The following is a 17,380-nucleotide window of genomic DNA, read 5'->3' on the forward strand; positions in this document are numbered from 1 at the left end:
AAAAAGGAGAACACCGTTGCAAAACACATCCAAACAAAAAGAGAACTGCGTAAAAGTAATGCTCTAGTTTAATTTATTTCTCTCATACAGCATCTCTTTTACAAAACAAATAAATCCCAAAACAGGACATTAGTAATGCTCTTTCAAAACAAAGAAAACAAGAAATAAACAAAACAAAGAATACAGTGGTTTCATCTTTGAAAGGAGAGTCCTCAGTGTACTGACAGACAGCCTTTTCCAATGGGAAGAGTGAATTCTGTGATGGACAAACACAGATAATATGCCCCATTCACGCTTGCTTTTTAATCATACACACAGATGCATGCGTGCACACACACACACACACACACAGGGAAGACATGGTTTTGTTCAGCTCGGCTCTTTATTGCTAACATGTTAGCCTGCTACCCATAACACAGTTTGGTGAACCTAACTTGCAGCTGCACAGGAACAGCTACCGTGTGGATATGTAAACGTCTTTGAAAATATAGCTTCATTTCAAAATTGTTAACAGAAAATAACTTGATTTAAATGGTCATCATTGGGGAATGAGTAGTTTTTGTGTCACTCTACGTTTTTTAAGGAGTAAGCAGGTACTTTTCTCCAATATAGAGGGACAGCTCTATAGAGTCGGCCCTCAATGGTGTTATACATCTAATACAGTATGCATAAATGACTGAGCTACACTTAGCATTCAGAAATGACATGTTCTTATCGTACCGTGTGCAGTTACTCCTTTCAAAGAATAAATTAAGTCTTAAATGTGTTAACATCTCCTTCAGAAGAGACACATACCATCAGTAACGTGTTAAGGTTAGCCAATAACACACAAAAACCCAGTGTAAATGAACTGTAAAGGCAATACAATTATTAATTATAACTCAAGCGATAATCTTTTGGCCTCCATTTTTTGTTTTGCTTACATCATGCTAGGCACTGTACAAACAGGTAGGAGCCAAAATCAGAAGAACCAATCAGGGAAGAGCATGATTCAAAAGGACACCACAGCTTTCAACAATTAGATCGTTCACATGCACACAGCACTGGGGATTGTTGCTCATATCCTGATGAGGTTGTATTCAGGATAAGCTTCTTCATATTCCCTACAGCAGCATGGCTGTGTTTGTGAGTAGCCACAACACTACTGTGTTAAAGGAAACAGAAAAACACTCACTAATAGTGCCTATCTTTAAATGCTTGGTGTTCAGACACTCCCTCATGAACGTCATACTAAGATAATATCATAACTCTGCTTGTAAACACACTCAATGTTGCTTTGATCGCCTTCTGGTAAAAGTTCACGTACAGAGACTGAATTTATGAGTCTTTTTCTGGCCATTGATGTCAATATCCAACCTTGATTTTTAATGGGACTCGTTTCAACATCAAGTCAAACACACACATACATTAATGCACACACACACACACACACACCAACATACACTCCTGATTTCAGAAACACGGATGTGCTATACATTTGATCTTCAAAAACCGACTGACTTAGCCACAGAAAAAGAAAAAGAACTGAAATAAAAAGAATGAACAGAATGACGCTATCATTGTTCATTTAATATTACAGTATTTTTGATGCAGCACCTTCAGAGTTTAACAACATTGTGAAACTAGGGGGATGGGGGGATGGGGGGGGGTGTGACAGGAAGAAGGAAATAGTGGAACAGGATGGACCGGTGATTTCTTTTTAAAGGGACACGGACATCATCTTTGCATACTGTGACCACCCGCCTATGACAGCAGATTGTCTCACCGCATCTCTATCAGCGAGATGCGATCGAACACTAAATTACAAATGTACTCAAGGCCTGAAAAGACGGCGAGAGGAGGAAGAAGAGGAGGCGGAGGGGAGTGACAAAGGACTAAGAAAATCAATCATGCTGTCTGCTTTCCACCGCTAACATCCAGAGTAGATTTTGTCATCTCTCAGCTGCCCTCACTGCACAAACTGTCATATTCACTATATTTGAATTTATATTGAATCCAATTCGTCTATTCCCCCCGACCTCTGAGGTGTAAGATCTCCAGGAATGAGCCCACACATGGCAGATAGGAAGTGTGGAAAATGGAGGACATGGGTGTCAAAAGGACTCAAAAAGTGAGGATTAAATCGATTGAGGGAGGGGTGTAAAGTATGAGGGACGAAGGGAGGGGGGGGACACGGATGGTGTAAAGTGTATTTCTCCAGCTGCTGTAATGAAGAGGTTTGTTTGGAGAGTTACAGACACAGACAGAGGGGATTTGGAGAGTCAGTGGCACCAGTTTGCCAGTTAGTTGAGTAACCATGGCTTCTGCATAACCCAAAAGAATCTAGGGTAACATGTCTCTTCATTTAGAACATGTCTCTGTGGTTTTTTCTCTACGATTACTTTTTTTTCTCTAAGCGGTTCGAGTCACTTCAGTGTTAAAAGAGTTCACTGTGGCCTCTCGGTCACTCTGTTTTTTTTGTTGTTGTGAGATGTGCCGTGGGACAACTGGTAGTCGCCGGGCAGGCCAATGGGAGAGTGAGGCAGAGTGGATTGGGGGGAGGGGGGGGGGGGCATCACCAATTCATCATGGTGTTTCTGTTGAGGGTCATGAAGAAGACTTGGCTGCTACCTCCCGAACGCACCGATGCGAAGAATACCTGCAGAGAGAAAGATAATATTACAATTCTTAATATAAGCAGCTACCAGGATTACAATGACTGTTTAAAGGTCCCATGTCATGGCCATTTCTACTGATCATAATTCCATTGTTGAGGTCTACTCAAATAGATTTAAATTTTGCAATTTTCCAAAATCACATTGGTTTCTCAAACAGCATCTCTGTATAGTATGTGTATTCACTCTCTGTCCTAAACGGCTTGTTGGAGCTCCTGCCCCCCCCCCCCCTATGAGCCCAGTGGCCGTCTGCGAGACACAGCGAAACCCAGCCCGAACACACACACACACACACACACACACACACACACACACACACACACACACACACACACACACACACACACACACACACACACACACACACACACACACACACACACACACACACACACACACACACACACACACACACACACACACACACACACACACACACACACACACACACACACACACACACACACACACACACACACACACACACACACACACACGCTGCGTCCCGCCGTCTCAGGGGGGAGAAATCGGCGGAGCTACAGCTGAGAAAATATTGAGTGTGTCTGGTCTGTGTGAGGAAGTTCACGGATTGGTCAATTTGGACCAATCCACAGAATTAACGTAACGGCTCTGCGGATTGGTCCATTTGGACGTCACTGTACCCAGGAAGAAAAAGAGAAATGTCCAACGAGGCGTTCTGTGTCATAGACAGCTCTTTCCTGTGTTAGAGTTTTACTCGCTACAGGGTGTACTTTGAGGGGTTTGTGACTCTGCAGACCGTTTACATGCAGAAAAAGCTACATAACACACAAGGGGACGGGTGATAACCGGAAAAGCATGACATGGGACCTTTAAATTATACATAACATGATTATATTCCACGCATGGTAAAGACTTTTGACAATGCACATGTCTGTGTGTTGTTTCTATATTTCTCACACATAAGTGCATATCAAGACGAAGGGAACTATATTATTAGACTGAGAGGATCTACCCACACAAATGAAATGGATATTACCTGCTGCCTAATTTGGACTTGAAAATGTACCTGGCATAGCGTTAAAACTTTCTTTTTGGTTCTTTGAGCCTTAAAAAGACTCAAAGACTCAAAATACCAACTTCATGTTCACAATTAGTGTTTCAATGATCAATCAAAACACCGGATAAGAATAACTGAGAATCAAAGAGTGTGTTTTATTCACCTTGTCGTTCCGCTCACACAGGAATTTGAGTCTCTGGGCTCTCTTGTGCATAAAGACTCCGTCCAGATGACCTGTCTCCACAGAGCGGATCTCTATGGCTTTCTCCCCCCAGCCCATAATCTGATTAGAGTGGATATAGGCTGGAAAAGAAAAAACACAAAAGACTCATCAGTGAAACAAATCTTTATTATTCCCGTCAAAATGAAATGATGTATAAATACAATAAGAACATCCAAAAGCATAATGTACGAATCTGGACTCAGCCCAAAATCGTGGTAGCTTTAAAGTGTTACACCTCTGTGTGCCACATGGGGGCAGTAAAGCACTTCCCTACTGAAGGACATGCAGTTACACATTTCTTTGTTGGACTTTCAATCTCTTGGTTTCCCCCTCTTTTTTTCTTTCCCTTCCCTATATCCATTTTCCATCCTTCTGAATCTTTTACCCTTGCCCCCCCCCCCACCCCAACACTTCTTCCTTCTCTTGAAGCCGTCCCGTGAAAGCAGATGTTATGAACTGATTCTTGAATGCAATTAAACCTTAAATAAACCCGCATAAGCTCATTTCTCAGATCGTTCACATACTTCTGATCTGCATTTCAATACACGGCACTGAAGTGGGTACTAGCGTACATCAATCAAGTTATTCAAGCCTCTAAGTCATTTTTTATTGATATCTTCGAACCGGGTGTTTCTCCATAATGTTTCAAAGACTCCAGTGATGATAGAAATCTATTTGAATCACCTAAACAGACATTAAAATGGTACGATGTGAGACGTACCAACAGAGGTAGGCATCTCTCCCCACTGTAGCACCACGTCCTTGGTGATTCGCCCGTAGGTGTTGACGTAGACGCCTTCGTCCTCGTAACACAGCAGCATCTCCATCCCATCGGTCTTTGGGAGCACCACGATGGAATGAGGCGTCACCTGGCTCTGGATCTGTTGCAGACACACACAGTGAACATTTCATAGGCTTTAATATAATCTGTCAAATGTAATCATAATCTACAGTGGGTTCAAATGTTACAGCTGTTTCCTGATGGGCTTTTAATGCAACAGATTTGGCAGGCGGTTTGGATTTTTTTTTTGGACCGACACAATATAGCATTTTTATGTTAGCATTATTAACAAGAATAACATCAGCAGAGTTGGGATCAAGAACAAAACACAGACATGGCTCGAATCTGTGCACTTTACCCAAACAGACGGCTCACAAAAAGGTTAAATGAAAGACTGACAAGGTGATGAAAAAAGTCCTCTGAACCCACAAGAAACTGCATTTACACAAAATGCTAATTGGAACGACACACCATGGTTTTGTTGGCTGATGAGTGTTAAGAAAAGCTTTTAGAATATTGTTAACTTGTGATAAGCATATGACCGCATACCACACACATTTAAAAAAGTAATTACAGAAATGCTAATTTTATTAATACATATTTGGAATTGTGTTTTAATACTTCAATTTGGTGTTGTGGTTCCAGCAGGACCACACATTTATCTTGTAGCACTTAACATATTTTCATTAGTTTGTGAAGTCTCCTGTGGGTAAGATGAATTTATTCATGCAACCTGTTTCTAGCTAAATTATCCATTAATCACTACTCTAATAAACGGTACAGCACAGACACATGTAGCACTCCTGTGCATCCACTACGGGTTTTTTTTTACTAAAGATCTATTGATCTAGTCTAAAGGGTGGATGGCAGGATGTCACCTTCATCTGTTTGGCACACTGTAGAAAGGAGAAGTTGGCAGGGAAGGAGAGAGAGAGGAAGATTAAAGGCAACAATTGTGAAAGACAATCGCTTCAAGAGGAATGCTCTAATGAAAAGGCTTGTTGTGCAATCACTGTACAACATGAACTCAACTGACTTCAAATAAGTGTCTTCATATCTGTATCTGGTGCGGTGAATGTACTGAAATCTTGCCACCAAATAAAAAATGCAGCCTAACTGTGTTTAGTAGGGATGTCCCGATCACCTTTTTTTGCTCCCGATCCGATTCCGATCATTTGATTTTGATAATTTGCCGATACCGATTTTTCCCGATCCGATCTTTGTGCAATGGATTAAGAGAAAAAAAAGAATTCAAGTTGTCCCTTAAGGTTATTTTTTTATTTAAATTGGATATTCTATCCAACATGGATATAGCTTCTTTCTTTCACAGCAGCATTGGATCAGTTCAGTTGTGCAGCATTGGATCAAAACAAAATAAAGCTTATCAGTACTCGTTAGCTTACTGCTACAATTAGACACTGCGCCCACTCTGTTGCCAGATTTGAGAGAAATAAGCAACCAGGTCTACGAAAACAAGCCCCAAAGAAGCAACACATACATGATGTTGTGTAATTTGAAACCAAAACTAAGGCCTCAGGATGACTTTAAGACTTGAACATGGTCATTTTTATTTTGTAACATTGAATACAAAATTTTTAAAAAGTATTAAAAAAAAAAAAAAAAAAAATCCCGATCACCGATTTTTTTTCTCCGGGTTCCGATCTTTTGAAAATCACGTGATCGGCTCCGATCCCCGATCACGTGATCGGATCGGGACATCTCTAGTGTTTAGATTTAATTTGGTTAAAAGCATACGATTAGTAAAGCAACCCTGGAACGAAGTAATCTGCATGCAAGTACCAAAACTGATTTGCATTCAAGCACGCACATGGACAACTACTGATGGTGTATCTAGCTCCCATGAGTGATTGGGTGACGTCTAGAATTGATATCTGACTGCATGCTGCTGAGGGAAGAGGTATGCTGAAAGAATGCGCGCACTACTTCACATGAATGCTCTTTGGAGGACTTTGTTGCAACAGGAAATGTCGTAGCAGCTACCACTTCCTACATTTCTAGTTATTCAGTCATTACAGCTTCATACTGTGTCGTATTTAGCAAAAGCCTCTGATAAAAGAGACGGCAGATCAATCAAAGAGGTGATTCGTCAAGAAAAAGACATTGTATATGTGGAAGCCAATCTTCATGAGACAGCGTGTGAGTCATGGCTGACCTTGGATAAGCAGGGCATATTTTAGGAAGGAGAGAAAATAGATCCTGCTCTCCTTTCCCTTACATCATGTGTGTTCATTCAAATTGTATCGGACGTGAGAGAAACGTGTCATTGAAGATTTACAGACATTTATAAGCACAGTCTTGTTCTCACATGTGAGGGGATGTAGATGTCGTAAGGGTTGCCCGAGTCCACGTCGATGACATGGAAGCCCACACTGGAACCATAGATGACCTTCAACCTCTGACCTTCCTCCACCGTCAGGTCGACCAGCTGGGGACGGTGCTGCAGTTCAGTGAATGACTAAAATGGCGGCAGGGAGAAAAAGGAGAGGAAATTGTTCCTGTAGTCATGCAATATATTCATTCTGCCTTCTCTACATGAGTATAATGTGCATTGTTGTACCTTAAAGGCCATGAACTTGTGGTAGGGTTTAGGAGCCCAGGCATAGATTTCCACAGCGTTCTTCTGAGCAATCACCAGGAACTTAATCCTCTCATATTTGACTGGAAACAGAACATAGAGAGTTGATCAGAGGCCAACGGGAACAGCTACTACTTTGGGAATAATATGAAGGACAAGAGCCAGAACCGTAACTTATTTCCAGTTGATATACAAATAAAAAAGTCCATATCTTTGGGCTGTAAAGCAAATTAGCTTAGGTGCTAGAAGTGATTTCATTGGCTCCAGATCTGAGTGGCTTGTAGAGATATTGGAGTTAAACAATTACAAACTATTCTCAAAGCTACTGTATACCAACGTTTACTGCATTCAGTAAGAACGCCACAACTTGCTTTGCTTATTTGTGTGAATTCTGTAGCTGCATCTGTGGCTGAATCTAATATATTTACTCATTCTCCTTCCGTTTTGAGCATTTCTTAGCTGGTTAGGGATTGTTTCAATACTAAAGAACATTTAAGCTCAGGCTACGTAAGACTTAAATCCGCCTTAGCATGCCTAATTCTATTTATATATTCATCCACGATGTACACACGGTAACACAGATCCTTACCAACTTTATAATGCACACAGCCCTCCAGTTCCCCCACTGTAATCCAGCCCTGCTTCTTTTCTACTTCAGGGTCGTTGTGTAGTATTCTGTTCCTCAGCCAGGACAGGTAGTAGACACGCAACTTATTCTTTTTCCCTGAGAGGGGAGGACAACATGAGGAAGAGAAATGAGATCAACTTCAGAGGAATCAAGTCCTTAAAACCTCAAATATATTAGGAACATATTAGCGTGCAAACAGCACACATTACCAGGCCATTGTGACTGAATGGAAGAAGCACAATTCTCACAATATTGAATTATTAACAAACCATCAATGTATGTGCAATGAGGCTACTCCAATACTTGTCATATATATGTGACCTGCTCTATCGAAACACATTTTGAGTTGTATACACTGCTGGAAAGAGGAGATTCCTAGCTTTCTAATGATATCAGGATTGTTTTTGTTCTCCAAATATTAAGCGAAATATGTCTCATTATATAATGACTGTCACCGAGTCATCATTTTGAGAAAAAGGCCTTCAAAGTTTCCTCTTCTCTGGAATCCATCGATCTGATTGGTTAATAGCAAATGATCAAAATACTACGGAGTGAAGATATTTTCGTTTGGATTACTGGTCTGGGGGAAGCTCGCGAGTGTGTGTGTGTGTGTGTGTGTGTGTGTGTGTGTGTGTGTGTGTGTGTGTGTGTGTGTGTGTGTGTGTGTGTGTGTGTGTGTGTGTGTGTGTGTGTGTGTGTGTGTGTGTGTGTGTGTGTGTGTGTGTGTGTGTGTGCGTGTGTGTGTAATTTTGCATTTGTGTGTATTGCGTTTGTTTCCCGGGGAAACCCTCACGAGAAACACCGGCTGTTGTTATGCCTGCTGTGACGTTAAGTTTACTCCGTTCTCCGCTTGTAATTATGCCGTTTCAAGCTTCAAAGTTATATTTTTCATCTGAATTTGCCGAAACAAGTTTAATATTCTGAAAGCCAAGACTTTGTTTAATTGAAATCAGATGAAAACAAACTGTAACGGACCCTGCCGTGTTATTTATGATTATTCTACGCTTACATTCATAATGTCAGCCGGAGGGAGGGGGGGCGGCGCTGCGGAACAGCAGATTGCCTGTCATCTTCCCTTTAAAAGCTTAAAGAATGTATTTATCGTGTGAGTTTGGAAATAAAAGTTTCATATTCTGAAAGCAAAGACTTTGTTTGTTTAAAATCAAACAAAACACCCGAAAATAGTTTTTTACGCAAATCCACGTTTATTTTTGAAATGAGCCGTTGCGACTTCCGACTGATTTCGATAGAGCGGGTCACAAATCGTCACAACCTTCCTAAAACGTATATGCATATTACAAATCAGACGAGCTACAATCTCACTCAAGGCTTCTATTCTCATTCGTACATAGCTACATTGTAGTTATGACAATGAAATCTTAGCTCACAGGCTCCTCCAACAATGCAACACAATAAAACAGATACAATAGTGAAAGTAAATACAAATAAAAACAAATAAAATAGGATAGAAATAGTGCAATAAGAGTCTATATACAAGTAATTGTAATAGTTGGAGAGGAGCAAAAGACACGGCAGCCATCATCACCGGCGCAATCTTCACTCAGATACTTAGGAGAAGAATTTGGGTGTGTGTGTGTGTGTGTGTGTGTGTGTGTGTGTGTGTGTGTGTGTGTCAGACCTACCAGATATGGTGACCAGCACATTGAGCCCCTCCAGCACATCCATCTGCAGGAAGCGGCGCCTGGTGATGAGGTTGTACACTTTTCCCTGTCCACTTCGGTCAAGCAGCATAAGACCGTTCTCTGTCCCCACCAGCAGATTCACACCTGAACACACACACACACACACACACACACACACACACACACACACACACACACACACACACACACACACACACACACACACACACACACACACACACACACACACACACACACACACACACACACACACACACACACACACACACACACACACACACACACAAGTCAGACACACAAAGATGTTGGGACTAGTTTTTTGTTTAATAGAAGTTGAAGGGTGCCCCCTCCTACCCCAGAGTGCGGCACACAGGATCTCAGAGTTGAAGCGCTTCTTGTATTTGCGGATCTCTGGGGTGTCACTGTGGGGTCTGATGTTGGTGGGGTTGACGTTGACCACAGAGATCTTTCTGGCTTCGTTTAGTCTGGCCTGCTCCTGCCTCAGCAGCTCGCTAGAAAACATGTCTGAGATAAAACAGAAGAAGAGAAAGTTGATCAAATGTAAAAAAGGTTTGTGGGATATGTCAACATGTGGCTGAAGCTTTCCTTTGCTTTGCTGTGCTTACCTTCTGTTGAGTTTTCATCCTCATTTTCACCTGGGGAGGTCTGATAGACACGTGGATCAACGAATGGGGTGAAGGACGATTTGGACCCGCCCAGACCAAACTGCGTGACAGAAAACAGGAAGTCATCATATAGCAGCAGCCTACATTAACACATTACTCAGGCCATCTTTCATTTATTTCAAGATCATGATGATACCTCCTTTTATTGCTTAAACGTTTTTATGTGAAATTAAGGGCATCTATCGGACTCAAGTGCTGGATTTTTCCAATTCCAAATATAAAATACGAACAGTTAGTTATACTCTTTTTTATTATTTAATTCATAAATGTTAAGACTAATGATATGAATTGAAGTTTATCTTTTATTTATAGCACTTTATCCATGAATGAGTGTGTGTGTGTGTGTGTGTGTGTGTGTGTGTGTGTGTGTGTGTGTGTGTGTGTGTCTGACCTCAGCCATGTCTCCCAGCTCCTGCAGGGCAGAGGTGGGCGTGGCTGAGGGAGAGTTGCTCTGTTGCACCAGGTCAGGGAGGTTACCATGGTTACCGTGATTACCGAACCCATTGCTCTCAGTGTGACCACCTCTCCTCCTCTCCTCCGCCTTAAAGACAAAATGTTGGGAGAGAAAAAGTATTAGAAACAAAGGAAAGAGCAGATATCATGTTGAGAGGGGCGACTAAAAGTTAAAGCAGTCAAAGTGGTGACGAAGAAGCAAAATCAGCTGAGTTTGGATAAACAGAAACAGTTTTAACAAGTTTATTTTCATTCCCTTCTGTTTAGATCCCTGTGTGTGTATGCGCGTGTGTGTAATCATTCATCACCTCTCTCATCACCAGAGTGCTGTCCTTGGAGCTATTATAGGCATCTCCCAGAGAGCCTTCTGTCAGCCCTCCATACGACTCACTGCTGCTCTGCACTGCTGGCCTGTAACACACACACACACACACACACACACACACACAGACAGATAGACAGACAGACAGACAGACAGACACACAATTATTTACAAAGTAATTCTGCCAAAACTGTACTGACAAGCTGCTGGCATGGTGTATATACCAAATACATGCTTATATCTACACAAATGAATACTGACAAGCCGAGGAAAAGAGAACAGAGGAAGGGAAAACCAAAAACAGAGGGGACAACTTACATGATGCGGGGGATGTCGCTAACAGCAACCGTCCCATCATGCCCCACTGTCTGCCCGTCGTCATCGCTGCTGTCCGAATCGTCACTAGAGGACGAGTAGTCTGTCACCTTTTTTAGAACGCGTGGAGTACAGACAGAAAACTGTTTAGAAATGAAGAAAGCTAATTAAGGGTAAGGATGGATTGTGTAACATCAGAATTGCTAGAGCACATGTGTCAAACTCAAGGCCCGGGGGCCAAATCGGGCCCTTGGTGGATTTAATTTCGGCGCGCAGGATAATTTTTAATTCCTATTAGATCTGGCCCGCCGGTATACTGCACGCACAGCTTCACTCCATCCTGAGGGTTTCCTCAGCTCAGAGCCTGAGCCCAAACATTGATGACCTTGCACCCAAGACGAGATGCCAAGTATCTGAACTAGCATCAGAGCAGCAACCTGAGTTTAATGGATGTTTCCTTCTGCACTTTCTTTCTTGAGACAACAGGGCATGTTTGTTTTTTTCTTTGAGGGGAATAGTTTTTTTGAAGCTGTTGTTGGCCTGTGGAAAAATGTAATCATAAGAAATGACTCTGCAGATAGAGCCACAAGACATGAATGCAACTGATTATTTAATGTTTTTTTATAGGCAATCATTTAAGCTTTGTTAGTTCTAGGTTTAATATGTGCAATAAGTTCATTTCAATATGTTTTGCAATAAACATTGAACCAGTCCGGCCCTCCACTAGTACCCATATTTTTATTTTGGCCCACTGTGTATTTTAGTTTGACACCCCTGCTCTTGGGGTTCCTAAAGTGGGGGTCGCGAGACCCCGAGTGCGGGTCGCGAGATGATTACAAAATAATAAAAAAAAAAATGGATTTAAAAAAAATGGATTAATTTTTTTTATATATATTTTTTAAAATTATTATTAATAATAACGTTTGCAGAGACATTTTCAGGGGCATCTGTATAATTTCCCCGCAACGAGGCTCCCCCTTTGACAATTCACCCCCCCCCCCCCCCCCCCTGTCGACAGGGGGTCGCCAGTCTCTGGCACTGTTATTTTGGGGGTCGCGGGCTGAAAAGTTTGGGAACCCCTGCTCTAGACTAGAGCAATGGTTCATCCTGTAGTCCTTGTATTTTTACATTAGATGTCACTTGTTAGACGCTTTTATCCAAAGCGACTTACATACTCAATACTGTGGACAATCCCCACAGGAGCAATTTGGGGTGAAGTGTCTCAGGGACACAACGACATGCTGACTGCAGTGGGGTTTGAACCTGTGACCGCCTGATCCCAACACCTACACACAACCCACTGCGTCACACGCCTCCTTTGTATAGTTTTCCTCCTGCACATGCATGCATACAATCACGCAAGGAGCTCATTCCTGCCACTGCTTCTCGTTTTACCCTGATAAGATACTGCCCGTATTAACTTCAAAGTCTAAATGCAACGAAGAAGACAATTCCTGATGTACAAAAAACATGGTTTAAAATATTGTTTAAAAATCAACTTTTGAACGGTTTCATGCATTCTAATGCGGACCATAAATAATCTTTTTACTTCATCGTATTATTTTTTACAATTTTCTATCGCAGGCCAAGACTACAATATAAATCTATCCATTCAACATCATAATAATAAAGCTTTATTTATATAGCACTTTTCAAACAACACGTGCAGCTCAACGTGCTTTACAAAATGACACATCACAAGTTCAAAACAAACAAGAAATTCCCCTCAGATTATTTGTTCAGAACTTTAAAAGGTACATGCAGCAAAGTATAATATTTTATCAGGTTAAAAAGGAGGTCAAACGTGTGATTATAAAAAAAAAATTCTCTCTGACAGATAAGACAAAGTCGATGCAAACAATATAACATATAATACAAAACCCCATAAAACAAAGTGAACACGCGGTGAATCAAAATGAAACGGTGAAAACCCTTTCATCACACCTGTACATGTGTAAGTCATACCTTGACTGGAGGTCTGCTGCCCTCCTCCACCCTCAGTTCTCTGAGCTCCTTAGCCAGCGCACTAAGGTCCTGTAGAGATGAACAGAATAAACGAGGAGTAAGAGACACTAAGTTCATCAGCTCTGTATCACTGAGGAGAAGGAGACCAAATCATATACAAGCACGAGGGCAGCAGAGAGGGGCATGGTGACGAGAGCAAACTGATTTGTTGTCACACAAACACCCGGGTTTGTAAACAGGAACAAACAATGCTTATCTGAGAAACACTTCAAGCTTAGCCAAGTGACACATTCATTTGTGACATAGGAAGTGTTTACATAATCAGCACTTTTGTTCGCTCACAAGCATCGACCATGTGAAGACGGGTCATCAGAGGAGAGAGAGAGACAGATAATCAGGATTGATGTTGTACTGGATGGTAGCATTAATCCACACCCCCGCGCTACCAATCAACCGCATGCCAACTGGCCTGTGGTTTCTCCCCTCCCGTAACTCCCCATTCAAGCCAGCCCGATGGATCAGTCCAAATCATGCAGATGGGGGTAGGGGGAACCGTCATACACGGCGGGCTTACCAGCTCCTCCTGATCAGTGCCCGTGACATCAGAGAAACCGGAAAACAGATTCAGAGAAATCAGGTGCTTGGCAGTTCAGGTAACGTACACCCTTTCACACACATGCATTCACTCAAACTGGCACAAGCGCACGTCCACATACACTCTCTGAGGTGTGTGTGTAGAAGCACACATGCACTGCCGCCGCCTTTACACTCTGATCTTTTTTTTTTTTTTACTTAAAAGAAAGAAACGTCATCTTCTTGTGAAACCAACCAACGCCACCATGCCAAGGGGGAAAAAGAAGGGCTCTGATGATCGAGGCAAAGGAATACTGGGATAAAAGAAAGGGGGGACTCGAGTGTCACTAACCTCATCTATGGCTTTCTTATAGCTCTGAAGAATACAAAAAACAGGGAGGCAGAGAAAAGAAGAACCAGATGAATGTAGAAGAAAGGAGAAGAAGCCTCAAGAAGATTCCCAGGGAGGAGACTGCTGCCACAGAAAGATAGTGTGTGTGTGTGTGTGTGTGTGTGTGTGTGTGTGTGTGTGTGTGTGTGTGTGTGTGTGTGTGTGTGTGTGTGTGTGTGTGTGTGTGTGTGTGTGTGTGTGTGTGTGTGTGTGTGTGTGTGTGTGTGTGTGTGTGTGTGTGTGTGTGTGTGTGATACTCACTGCAGGTCTGCTGGGTCTGGCTGATTCACGGCCCTCCTCCTGTTTGGGCTTTGCCTCCTGATTGGCTCCTGGTGGGGATCCTTCTGGCTTGGCTTGACCTATCAGAGCAGGAAATAAATTACACATTGTACCTACATACGTGTAGATCAATTAGCTTGATCAGAATCTGGAAAAATGTTCATTCAAATGATGACAGATATCACTTCATCATATTTTCCTACCTTCTCATTAATATTGTTAAAAGGTGTGGTCACGAAAATCATTTTTTTTAGATCTATTTTGTATTTTTCTCACCCTATTCCGATTACTGCTTGTCTAATTTTTTTACATTTCCGCCATTTTGACTGTGAACCCCATTATAACATCCGACATGAAAGAAAGCTGATCTTTCCGTACTCCAACTTTTCCCTCTGCCATGTCAAGGGGATATCCATGCATATCTTAGATATCCCTCTGGCCTGTTGTTTGACACATCCGTGAAGGCTTCTCTCTATCTGCCTCTCTCATTTCCTCTCTTCTATCTCTCCGGAGGCTGGGAGTAACAGGGCACATCAGACAGGTTGATCAGAGCAGAACTGCAGCTGACACTGTCCCGCTGATAGCCTCTGAAAGTCGCCGAAGCCCTGTGAGTGTGTGTCTGTGTTCGCATTCGCATGTAAACAAGTACACACACAGGCTTTTAATTGTTTGCGTGCAAGCTTGTCAGTGTGGGTGCATTACAACGGTATAATCGTGAGTGTCTGTGTGAGTGTTTGTACCTCTCCTCTCGGCTGAGCCTCCTTGAGATGAAGGGGAGGAAGAGGATGAGGAGTTGGAGGACGTTCTTTGCAGCATGGCGTCCAGGGAGAGCTCTGAGCGCCGCAGGTCTGGGTTACTGAAAGAGGAAATAAAAAATGTTTCACTCATTTCAGTTCTTTATTGTGAACCAGCGTAGCATGCCATGTAGCATTACCGTGTGTTTACAAACGGTAGATAATATTAGGAAATTCCTGCAGTGAAAAAAATGAATTCAAACAGTATGAGGAATAGCTTCCGTAAAGAAATTACAAATCTTTACACAGCATTAAAGTTGTATTTTGACATGTTCAACATTTAAAATAAATACAACGGCTTATTATTATCGGCGGTCTGCATAGATGTTCGGTAATCACGGTAACCATGGTAACCTCCCTGACCTGGTGCAACTCTCCCTCAGCCACGCCCACCTCTGCCCTGCAGGAGCTGGGAGACATGGCTGAGGTCGGTCAGACACACACACACACACACACACACACACACACACACACACACACACACACACACACACACACACACACACACACACACACACACACACACACACACACACACACACACACACACACACACACACACACACACACACACACACACACACACACACACACACACACACACACACACACACACACACAGCTATAAATAAAAGATAAACTTCAAAATGTGGGTTAAGGTAAGATGCGGACTATAAGGGTTACTTCAGATTTAGACTTTAGTTTACACTTCAGCTAATATGAGCTTTACCTGGCCCTTATGAGTTGGGAGCCTGTGCGAGGGCCCAGACCTACTCCTCCTCCATTGGGGGAGTGCTTCCTGACCAAGGCTGGGGAGATGGAAGTGGTCCTCTGAGGGACCTGGACACAAATATAAAGAAGGTCACTATTGCTGATACGGCTTGGCTTATAATCCCCTAGCAAGAAGTCCAAAGGTTGTGACCAAACATTTTTTGTTACTGACATAATTCATAAATGTGGTTAACAGATGTAGTCATGTTGATCGACACCTGCCCTAGTTAACGATACCAACAAAGTCTAATTACACTAAAGGCTGTGCTCTGCATGTAAAGCATATCCCTTCCCTTGTTTTTCCCATGTTTGTATGTTCTTGTATCGCAGTCAGTTCCCAAAAGCTGATTACACCTTACAAAACTGTGCCATTTCCTGTGGTTGCAACATCAGTTTAGTTTCCTCACTTAAAGGTGGGGTAGGTAAGTTTGAGAAACCGGCTCGAGATACACTTTTTGTTATATTCCATGGAATGCTCTTAACATCCCAATAGCAATGAATATCTGAAGTGCTTTGACAAAAAATCCATAAAAACATGTCATCTGTGGAAGCCGTGGCGCTGTAAAAAGCACGACCAATCATCTGAGCCGGCCCGGCTAAAGTAACTGGATGGCCTACCTGCCTGTCAGCCTTCCATCTGTGCACAAACTTATCTCGTGCCCTCATTGGTCATGTGCGTGTTCGTGTGTGTTGGAGGAGGGGCTCTGTAAGGAAGTGGCAGATTTTTTCTGGCTGTGTATTTTCAAATTCTAGCGCACTCGAGCTGGTTTCTCCAAAATTACCTACCCCACCTTTAATGAGGTTACTGAAACCTAACCAAACAAATAAGGAATAATCAAAATGTAAGAAAAGATTACTTGCAGGATGAAGTTTGTGCTTTTCTTGATGCTTTTGCTTAAACTAAATTAAATATAATAATATTAAAGGTCCCCTATTATAATGTTTTTCATCAATATATTACAGGTCTCAGATATAATAAGACATGTCTCTGAAGTGTTTGGCTCCAAACACAAAACAGATCATTGCAGCATTACCCATAATCCCCTCTGTTTCAGCCCTGTTTCCAAAGTGCTGATTCTCTGTCTGTTACTTTAGATGAAAATAAGGAGCCACTCCCCACGCCCCTCTGAGAGGTATTTGGTTAAAAAGAACACAATGGTGCTCTAGGAGGAGATTCAGGTGATAAGGTGGGGGTGGGGGTTACCTTGGTTACACAAGACAACAAATCGTTATGACATCATAAAGT

At 42.3% G+C, this 17,380-nt stretch overlaps 1 protein-coding gene across 11 annotated transcripts in view; it reads right to left on the bottom strand.

Annotated features, from left to right (window-relative positions):
• Positions 1 to 56: 56 nt before the first annotated feature.
• tnika (TRAF2 and NCK interacting kinase a) overlaps positions 57 to 17,380 on the bottom strand; it is a 78,345-nt gene continuing 61,021 nt past the window's right edge. For 4 of the 11 annotated variants that reach the window (XM_079641251.1, XM_079641245.1, XM_079641252.1 and 1 more), the window contains 18 exons: positions 16,094 to 16,203; positions 15,310 to 15,425; positions 14,552 to 14,649; positions 14,252 to 14,275; positions 13,327 to 13,395; positions 11,365 to 11,471; positions 11,033 to 11,135; positions 10,663 to 10,812; positions 10,212 to 10,311; positions 9,940 to 10,110; positions 9,565 to 9,708; positions 7,883 to 8,017; positions 7,276 to 7,376; positions 7,024 to 7,173; positions 5,576 to 5,593; positions 4,638 to 4,797; positions 3,857 to 3,996; positions 57 to 2,638 (listed from right to left, as the gene is read on the bottom strand). In XM_079641251.1, coding sequence (XP_079497377.1) covers positions 2,555 to 2,638; positions 3,857 to 3,996; positions 4,638 to 4,797; positions 5,576 to 5,593; positions 7,024 to 7,173; positions 7,276 to 7,376; positions 7,883 to 8,017; positions 9,565 to 9,708; positions 9,940 to 10,110; positions 10,212 to 10,311; positions 10,663 to 10,812; positions 11,033 to 11,135; positions 11,365 to 11,471; positions 13,327 to 13,395; positions 14,252 to 14,275; positions 14,552 to 14,649; positions 15,310 to 15,425; positions 16,094 to 16,203 — 1,980 coding nt within the window. In that variant the 3' untranslated portion in view covers positions 57 to 2,554. The remainder of the gene's footprint in view (positions 2,639 to 3,856; positions 3,997 to 4,637; positions 4,798 to 5,575; positions 5,594 to 7,023; positions 7,174 to 7,275; positions 7,377 to 7,882; positions 8,018 to 9,564; positions 9,709 to 9,939; positions 10,111 to 10,211; positions 10,312 to 10,662; positions 10,813 to 11,032; positions 11,136 to 11,364; positions 11,472 to 13,326; positions 13,396 to 14,251; positions 14,276 to 14,551; positions 14,650 to 15,309; positions 15,426 to 16,093; positions 16,204 to 17,380) is intronic. The other 7 variants (XM_079641248.1, XM_079641247.1, XM_079641255.1 and 4 more) reach the window with 3 other exon arrangements.

This window comes from Notothenia rossii, assembly GCF_949606895.1.
Source record: "Notothenia rossii genome assembly, chromosome: 7".
In the NCBI taxonomy this organism is placed as follows: Eukaryota; Metazoa; Chordata; class Actinopteri; order Perciformes; family Nototheniidae; genus Notothenia; species Notothenia rossii.